Genomic DNA, 10,097 nt, shown 5'->3' on the forward strand with positions numbered 1-10,097 from the left:
TGGCTGGAAAAATGACAATAGCTGTTACTTCTAAAAGCATAGGAGTGTGATGAGTATAAAAGGGACTTTTCAAGAAGTGTAGCTGAACACAAAAATTGGCTTCTCAAGAACTGTAACAGATGGAGAGAATTCATGCCACTGTAGAAATTTGTTTGGCTTCAGAAAAAGCTTACCAGAAGAAATGCAGAGAAAAAGCCATTTCGTGCACGTGTGTATGTGTGTGGGTGTGGGTGCAGATATATTTTTAATCTGTTCATATATATATGAAGACATAGCAGTACATCTTTATATTAGCATGTGTGTATGTGTGGAAATATAAACATGCATCGTTGTGTATCTCTATAAAAAAAACTACAAGAACTTGTACACTGAGAGGCACAAGAAAATATAATGGGGATACAAAAAACAGAGTGAATGAGAATATATTTTATTCATTCCATTCATGCTGTCAGGATTTGAATTAAAAACTAGCCACCTCCTCAGAAAAGACCCAGGGGCTACTTTAGGCATGTCATTGTAGATATCTGCTCTATACACACTTGTGCAAGGATGGTCAAAAAGCATAATAGGATTTTCAGTTGTATTAAAGAAAGGTTAGAAAATACAATAGTGTGTAGTCTTCTATGAATATGTAGTATACCTGTGTTTTGTTTATGGTATTTGATTTTGTCCACTTTAACTTGAAAGGGCCTGGGAAAGGGCAGGTAGGATTATAAGAGATTCCCGTTGTTTGTGAGAAGAGCTTTAAAGATACGAACTACTTACAAGATGAATGATAGGAGATGTCATTCAAAAGTTACATAATTAACTTAAGACAATTTTTAAATTCAATTTTTAATGTTTGTCAAAGTTTAGCTATAAAACTACAATAAATGACAAAACAGGAAATTTTAAAAGCAATATAAGAAAATACTTAAATTACTATGTGGCAAAGCTGTGCAATTCATAGCAGTGACAAATGATGTAGAAGTAAGTTTTGTAACAGTTTAAGTGTTCCTCCCTTTTATCTTCCGAGGCAAGTCAAGAACAAGTTTAAGTAAAAGTCAAGTAGAAAATATATTGAAAAAAATACTTAACAGATGAGTTTCTTACTCAGGAAGCACTCACCTGTACAGTGGTCCGGGTTGCTTTGAAATATCAGAAACTGATCACTGTTTCAAAGGGCATATTTCATGTGATACAGCGACAGTTTCCTTGGACAGTCTGAATACATCTCTACATACTTCAGGATATCTCTGTAGAACTATCGTTGCTATTATAGAAGAAGGCAATCTTGAAATAGAGTCATATTGGTAATGATTTAAATTTCATTTTTCATGTGAATGAACATTCAGTCTTTGGAGGATGTAATTAGATCACAAGATACGTTTAAAACAATTAATATAATTGTTGTTGTCTTCCAATAGCATGTAGTAGATATTTATGCCACTTGGCAAAGGAAAAATCAGTTACAAATATCTCTATCTGCCATTGAACTTTCTGAATTGTTGTCTTTCTGAATTTTGGTGCCGTAAGTAAAGGTTTGTATAATTTGAAGGCCTTCTCTTGCTCCACTCTCATTATGTCACTGCAATATTTATGACACATGGAAAGATGTTTTTGACATCATGCTGAAACACTCTAATTTGGTTAAGTACTGATTTGGCCTGCATACTTCCATGTAGATTTCGTCTTGTTTTGATCATGCTTTTGACAGCATTTAGTTGTTTTGCTTTATCTTCATCTTTTGTTCTTTCCAGGTTTTTCACTGTGTGCATTTTGAGTGCCCAGCACAAAACGGTACCCACAAGGATGAGGGTTGTAAGGAAGTGGCAACAACAGAGGTGGGAGGTGGTGGACAACAGCTTGTTTCTCGCCCTGTTCGAGCTGCAAGCACTAGTTCCCTGCATTCCCCTCCTGGATCCACCTCGCGTTCACATGCTCACCAACCGTAAAGGAGGCTGAAAGGGAGCTTTTGCAGCCCCATTGACATTATATAAAATCATTCAGAATTTTCTTGTGCTGGTACCTTTTCTTTCTTTTTCTCTGTGAACAAAGGGGACCATGTCTGAAAGATGGAAATACTGAAATGGCAAAGGCTTTTCCCAAGGACATGAAGAGACTGCTTCACTCTCCTCAATTTGTTCAAATCAGGCTGGTCTTCAAGGGGGGAGAAAATAGGTCTTCAATCTTCATCAAGTACCCCACTAACACCTACCTCTCTAATCTAACCAAGGCAAGGAGAACAGAAGGAAAAAAAAAAAGGCAGAGTTACAATGAAAACCTAAAATGACTTGAGCAGAATGGAAGGCATATGAAACAAATATTTATTCCCTGAAGGCTTCCATTAGCAAAGAAAATGTTTAAAAAACACATCAGTACAGAACACGTTATTTTTAAAAGTTATTCTTCATTCATATTTCTTTTTATCATGTAATCTCTTTTTTAAATTGTTTTAACTCTGTATCCCACTTTTTCTTATTTTTGGCTGTAGCAAATGCTGTGCAGTAGATTAAGGAAGTATCAAATATGTTTACCTGCTGAGATGCAAATTCCCTCATTCATCAGTGGGATGACAAGAAAAGCCTTCATGATATCAACAAACTAATTAATGGATGCTATGTTAATCTTGACCTTAGTTAACTTTTCGAAGTACAAAATTGTCATTTCTTATACTCAAAAAGAGAATCCCTAAATCAAACTTCCATCTTGAGAAAAGCTTATTTTTCACTCATGAAGATTATTGCTTAAATTTTACTTATGTTTCTAAGAAAACTTGCAACAGATCATCTTTTTTTATTTTTCTTTTTTTGCCATAGAAAAATGGAACTGCATCTAGTCACTGAAAAGCAGTTGTTCTGAATACAAAAAGAAGAATTTGAAGAAACTTATTTGTATCCAAGACAAAATGCTTTACACTCTGGAGCTAAAAATTTAAAGGCCTCACATAAACTTTTCTCATAATCTTCAAAAAATGCGATGCTTTTACACAGTATTGTAAAGGATCTGACTATTGCTTTACATCACAGAATTGATTATCCATCCATGTCTGTCTGGATTAAGTTGTGTACTACTTTGCTTGTTCCGAGTGTTTCCATATTGATGAGAACACAGCCTCTCATTCTCCAGACCTACATGACTTTTAGGAAGAGCTCCGTGGTGGTCTGTCAGTGTGTGATGAAGTGTTTTTGTATTGCGACAGTGATGTAATTGGCAAAATTGTTTAGGAGGTTGTTACTCCTCACAAAGCATATTATGTTGGAAATGTCAGCTAACCAGTTTTTTGAACTTGGAATCTCCTCTGGTGACAGATAAGCTTGTCAGAGAAAAAGAAAGCTAGTGCAGGATAAATATGGTTTTCCTTTGCATAACCATACTGATAAAATGAGTTATATCAATATAGCAAATAGTATGCTAATCTGTCACACTACTTAATTTTAAAGAATTTCCTGACTGGTTGTGCTTAAAACAGGAAGAAACATAACAAACAATAGCAAAGAATCAGTAGAACCTTCAAAGGAGAAATGCTTCCGCTTTCTTGTTTCCAATAAGAATGACTAGGCTTCATCAATAGTATTACACTATTTTTCATTGTCAAATTACTTTTGGGTTCAGACATTTGCGTGCAGTCCCCTCCTTTGCCGCTGCCTTTTTCTGACTTGTGATGTCTGTGAGTGAAGATGCATGCGCACTGTGTTATATATGACTTGTAATACGTGCCATGGCTGCCTCGTACAACCCCGAGCTGTGAGGCAGGATATTTATTGCTCATGAGCCAGCACCTAGTCTTGGTTGTGATTACCTTATGGCCTAACAGCCTTTGGAGCATGAAAAAATTGAGACTAGCTACTGGGGACGCAATTCTTTTGTGTAAGTCCAAAAAGTTGGATTTTTTTTTTTTATTTGAGAAGTTAAAAAAGAAAAATCCTCTATTCTAGTTGTAAGCCATGCTGGAACTACTGAGATGCGTGGAGCATGTCTTGTCTTTGGTAGATAAGTCCTTCCTTGTCAGTGGTGGTATTTGTTTGCAGTTTGATCAAACAAGTTTGCTTTTCTCAAGTTGTGGGCAAGCAAAGGGCATAACTTCCTAGCTGTTAGCCTTTAATAGTCACTGTTATAGGGAATGCTTAAAAAAAAGGGGGTGGGAAGGTTTGTGCCAGCTGTTCTGAGTTTAGGCACTCAGAGAAAGAACAGGATTTTCAGTTTGTAATCTTTGATGTGCACAATTAATTTTTAGGATACTAATAAGCCTTACAGACCGTAAGCTATTGCAAATCCTTTTTGATCTTGTACTATGACTCACTGTTGAAGAGAAATGTCTATTTAATTCCCATGACATTAGCTCTCTGCCAGGAATCTGAATGAACAGATAGGAGAGATTCCCAAAACAAAAAGAATCAACTCCTACAGAACTTCCAATACCTACCCCCAAAAATAATTCAAAACAAAAATCAGTTTATCATTGTCCCTTCATACAGAGAAATCAAAATTTTTAGTATTAGGTATTGTCAGTCACATTTGGCCTTTCTTACAATCTTTATTTTTTTCTGTTAAAGTTTTTCTTAGAACCTGTGACTAAGTCAGAGGTGTCACAGAGCTTTCAGGCCTTTAAGGTAAACCCTGCCACAGCTTGACAATTTCTAGTGAATCCTTTACCTTTTTATTCTAAGAAATAATGCTGAAATGTGTAAGGGACCTGAACTCTTCACGGTCTTCTAATATCATCCACCTACAAACACTCCTGATATCTTTATTGCCTAGTATAGTTTCCTGCTTTAAACATAGTGGCAGCAAGAGATAATTACTAGAGGCAAAGGAAAATACCACACAGAACTGATCTGTGCTTTTGTGCGAGTATTCTCATGCTTTCTAATTATTGTCTTTATTTATTGACTCTTAATATCAGATGTAGCTCTTGTATGTTCTTCTGATTTTTTTTAATTTATTTATTAATTTTTTTTGCTTTCAGTGGAAGTAAGTTGTGCTGTTATGACTTAACATCAGGGCATTTACAGTATCAGGATCTATCAGGGTCATGAAATAATATAATTATTCAGAAGTGCATGATCACTTAACTCATATTTTATTTGCAACAGAGGTAGAGCAGAACTGACCAGGTGTTCGTTATATTCTTGCCAGAAACTATGAGATAGATCTTTTGTTAATTTTCTAGGTAACAGAACTATATTGTCATCATTGAACCATTAATTCTATTTACTACTTGAGCTATAGTTATTGTTACCTTCAAATTCTCCAGGCTTCTTTTTCTCTGTTTTTCTTCCATAGGTTGAATTCAGAGTTAGATCTAACTCACACGGAGCTCAACAAAGCTCTTTCTAAAGTCTCTTTAATTAACCAATTTCAAATTAATTAAAATATTTTTATTCACAGAAATCCAGGGCCAAAAATCAACTTCAACAAGAGTAAATTCAGTATTTGTAAAACTTATTTATCTGGGAAAAGCAGCTCTAAAACAAAATTGAATGGTATGTTAATAGGAATTACAGTGAGAGAAGGTAATCCAAGACTAATGTAAAAGAGCACAGAGGGAAGAATCAGCAGTGTTTTTAGGGAAGGATCTGTTCTTCATCACACTTTCCTTCCTTTACATCTCCATTTCATGCCTTTTCCATGCAAATCTCTTCTGCTTATTTAATATGATAACTCATGAAGGAGCTGAGTGTTTCTTATCATTGCTGAAAAGATCAAATGAACTTAATGCATCTTCATCTCTACTAATCATAACATCAAATTAGAGAGTCTTCAGTCTGCCATCTGACTCGGTAAGAGTCAGCTTCTGTGAAAGAAAAGAAAGGCAATGATATCAGTAGTTTTTCCACTTCTTCTAACCAAATGCATGTAACATCTACTCATTATTGAGCAATGTTTTGTACATCTAGAATCAGTGTGAAGATTAGAAGGCAAAGTTAATGCCATTTTTGTCTGATTGTTGTGTGTTAGCTCTGCTTATACAGTGACGCCCACTCAGAGACACTTAATATGGAATGAGAATGTAGCTGTGTTTTAACAGAAAGCAGAAAAGCTATATGTTGTTTTTCTTCTGTGAACGTCTTTGTTGGCTTGTATTTTGACAACTGTTGATAATACACCATCAAACGGGCAAATGAATGCATTGGTATTTTTGTTGTTGTGGCTGGAGTAGTCAGCAAATATCAGAGCAAGTAATACTTAATGTGTTTAAGAGTAAATGTTTAGGTTTGTGCGTCATCATATCAGTTCCTAGAGGGCTAAACTGTGCTTTAAAAACAGTAACTTGTAGATCCTAGAGGACACTTGAGGCCTGGTTCCCTTCCCCTTCTCTTAATTGATGATGTATTTAGGTCAGAACCCTTAGTTGTCTCTGAACTGATTGTCATTGGTTGTGCTGGTTAAATTACATATAGAAGCTTCCCAAAGCTTTGTACAGGATACAAGTAATAGAAGTCCTGGGTCAGGGTTAGTTGGAGTACCTAAATATTCATATGTGTTGAATTGACCTTGCGGTTAATCACTTAGCTTGAATTTAGAACAGGTTCTAAAGCTCCTAAACAGAACAAAAACCAACCAAATAAAAAGGTGTGAAATGTTACCCATGAGGTATGGCAGGATGCAGAATCTCTTTTATGGTTGCTTAAAATGTGCAAATGTCTAAACAAGGTATGGATAAGCAGGTCCAAAGCTGTTTTTGCTCGGTTGTTAGGAGCTGGCAATTTGGCTGTAGCGGGGTGTAAGTAAAACAGAGCAAACCAAACACTCATCTCAAGGGCAGTGGTGCAGTCCCAAGAACACAGGCACATTCCTCCTAGCTACCTGCGTGCTATGGCCTGCAGTCTTCGCAGAGCGAGCCTCCAGGTGAGTTTTGTTAACTGCTTGAAACACACGTGCATTCTTTTGGCCCTTTGCAAGCTTTCATTGCAAAGCATTGACTGAGGTAGTATAGAAGTCACACCAATAGTCCGTGACAGAATCTGGGCCTATGTTTGATTTTGAAAAAATAGTTTTGAAAAAATAGTTTTAAAAATCATCCTGCAACTCTTCTTAGCTAAAGAAAGCCCAAATAAACAGCTGTAGTATAATGTGAGGAAACTGCAAGTATCTGTTGTTGACTATTAACTAAATTAACTACTTGCATCAGTTTTGTAGTACCATATGTGTTTAATTACTGTGATATATACAAATGGTGGAAATAAGTGAATAATCAGCTCTGCACTTAAGTAATAACATGCCCTTGGCTTTAGAGATTATCACCCCACCAGGACATCAGAATTCTTTATTTTCCCATTTGTTCCAACCTAAGAGAATAGCACAGGTCAGTGTTCTGAAAGAAAAAATTATAATTGATTCATTACATAAATGTTATGGGAATTGAATGTACATTATTATAGCTAAATATCTGAATGAGTGATGAGTTAGTCTGCCTAGGTGCAAATCTGCCTCTCCAGTGCCTCCTGCTTCTTCAGGTGGGCCCTGGGCTTTTTTAGAGGAAGGAGAGCTGCACTGTTGGTGAAGTTTAAGTACTTTTTCTCGCTAAAACTTTTACTCATCTGTTCTGTGTTTAGCATTTTGGTGCATCCATTCTCTTTGTGCAGATCCTCATCCCTCAGTTATAAGAAGGTTACCTGCTTTCTTGGGGCCTTCTGGGTTATCCAGTGACTCCAACAGATGCATCACCACTACTGTCTATGCTAAGGAGCTTACAAAATTAACCTCTGTGCTGTTTTACAACAAATGCTGTTTGTCCAAACAGTATCAAGTAACGCCTGAAACATCTTAGTAAGTCAGGCTGTATTATTGTGGAGATGAAGGTTTGCACCTCTAAAACTCTGTGCCATGTAATTGGAGTGAATACTTGCGGCTTCTTTCTGGAGAGGAAGTAGGGAACTTGCATGCCTTCCAGAAATCATTCATTTTCCTTATATTTCCTCATATCATCTACATCACACATATGTTGTCTCTCTACTACTGAGCTATAATTGCTAGGTTGATTATGGTCAATTCCTAGAATCCAATAACTGTGTTTAATAATGGATGTGAAGAAGTTTTGTCTTTAATGAAAGGTTTTGGATTGTGCTTTCGAAGCATGGTCAGTCCCCTGAATTGTTTTTTGGCATCTTCCATATTTATCTGGTGGGACATTTTTTTTAGTTATTTTCAGTTGCTAAAAGACTGTAGGGTTCTTCACAGGAATTTTTCTTCATTTTTCACACTGAGAAACCAGTTTTGAAACAATCTCAGAGGGTTCATTGCTGGAGCACAGAGACAGGTTTCTTCTGCTGTCCCAGATTCCACGTGGATAATTCTGGGAGTTTGAGCTGTTTTTAGTAGCACATGCATTGATGTTGCATGATTTGGGTCTGTTTCAGGAATGAGGTAACATACTCATTTTGAGAGGTAAATATTTTGAGTAAATGTTTTTATGGAGTAGTAGAAGGCTTGTGGGTCTTAAATGATTAGGTTAGAAACATATCACTTAGAGCAAGGGCTGGAGTTGCAAGGAGGAGAAAATTGGGGGAGAAAACTGCTATGTAGTTACTCGTATGCATTTGTGCATATATAGCTCAGACAATGTATCTGTTTCGTAAGTTGAAGTGACTTTGAAGAGATGTGTTTTGACATGGCCTTTTTTTAGTTTAGTGAATTTTGGTAAGGAATCTATTATTTAGCTGAATATGAGTACTGATCAGAGGAAGAGAATGTAGGCAGCAAGGCTTTAGTAGTTTTTATGGGAAGAGCAACATGAAGGTCCGATTCCTGTAGTCTGAGCTACTTCTGTATGTCTCCTGACCTCACACCTCTTTTTCCTGCAGGATTCCCCCAGTCTGCTTGTTACTCCTTTTCTTTTTCTCCCTGCCTAGAATTGCTTTGCTGTTGCTGCAGTGTTCCCTGGAACTTTCCTCCAAATTGTAATATATTAAGTTTTTTGCTTTGTTTTGTTTGTTTTATTGTCTTATGTGGGATAAAGTATCCTAGTCCCAGTTCATTCATGTCAGACTTCAAAGTTGATTCCTGCTAGGCTGTCAAGTGCTAGTGAGCAAAATTTAAATTTGGCTGGCTGTGGCTGTGGGAAACACTAGCCCATTTCAAGCTTGTACTTCTATAATCTGCAGTCTGTTACCCTTAAGAGAAAAATCATTAAGAGGTTTTCTGTTGACTTAAATTGTAGGTCAGGCTTTGTGCAGGCTTATCCAATTTAAGTCAAATATAATTGTACGTGTTTCTCTTTCAAATGATGTTCATATATGTTCAATTTGTTAGTTTTTCATTGTTCACTGTGTTAGTTGTATATAAGTGTTGTTTTCTCAATAAACTGCATTGTCAAAAGTGAACCTTGAAAGAATCTGTAACTTTTCAGAGTACCTGTGGGGAAGGTGTTTCAGCTACTTGAAGATTCAAGCATCACACTGAGTACATGGACTCATTTTGAGAAATACAGCATTACTTCACAATTCGGTGCCCATGTCTATTAACTTTGTCCAATATATTGTAAAATTTTCTTTCCTTTCTGCTTTGCTCAATTTTATTATTATCTGGATTATTGTCTTTCTGGAGTGACTGTTAATATTGTTCCTTCAGATACTGTAAATTAAATATTAGGAGCCAGGCTAAATAGAATTTCAGCTATTAATTAACTTCTTCCACTCATTTCTCAGTGCTCCTCTTTCGGACAGACAGGAGTTAAAAACTCTGTGGTTACATTCTCCTTTTCTGTTGCAATTATCATTGTATCTTGACAGTTTTGTGCATTAAATCCCTTTCCTTCTTTCTCATGTTTCCTAAACATCGATTTCCCATAACTTGGTTCTAAACTACCTCAGACCTTGCTGTGAACAGATTTTCAGCTACAGTGAATACTTTGTCATGGCCTTTGAATGTTCTCTAAATGCACGTATATGTAGCTAAATCAGCCTGCCTGGCAGCGACTGCATTTCAGGAGCACAATCTCCCTGGAGTAAGACACTTAACTGGGATGAATTCAGAGGCACACCCATTCAGGTTCATACTCAGAACTCTTTCACAGAAAACATTTAAGGAGCACAGCTTCTGATATGGGAAGTGCTTTGACTTTCTGGTCTCAGCTCTTTGAAGAAAAGTGATATTGCCTGCACTGGACTACTTTT

The 10,097-nt window shown here is 36.5% G+C and overlaps 1 protein-coding gene across 2 annotated transcripts in view; it reads left to right on the forward strand.

Annotated features, from left to right (window-relative positions):
* BTBD9 (BTB domain containing 9) overlaps positions 1 to 9,305 on the forward strand; it is a 125,952-nt gene extending 116,647 nt beyond the window's left edge. For both annotated transcript variants that reach the window (XM_080586148.1, XM_080586149.1), the window contains exon 12: positions 1,740 to 9,305. In XM_080586148.1, coding sequence (XP_080442274.1) covers positions 1,740 to 1,934 — 195 coding nt within the window. In that variant the 3' untranslated portion in view covers positions 1,935 to 9,305. The remainder of the gene's footprint in view (positions 1 to 1,739) is intronic.
* The last annotated feature ends 792 nt before the right edge of the window (positions 9,306 to 10,097 follow it).

This window comes from Anser brachyrhynchus (assembly GCF_964034855.1).
Source record: "Anser brachyrhynchus genome assembly, chromosome: 3".
Lineage (NCBI taxonomy): Eukaryota > Metazoa > Chordata > Aves > Anseriformes > Anatidae > Anser > Anser brachyrhynchus.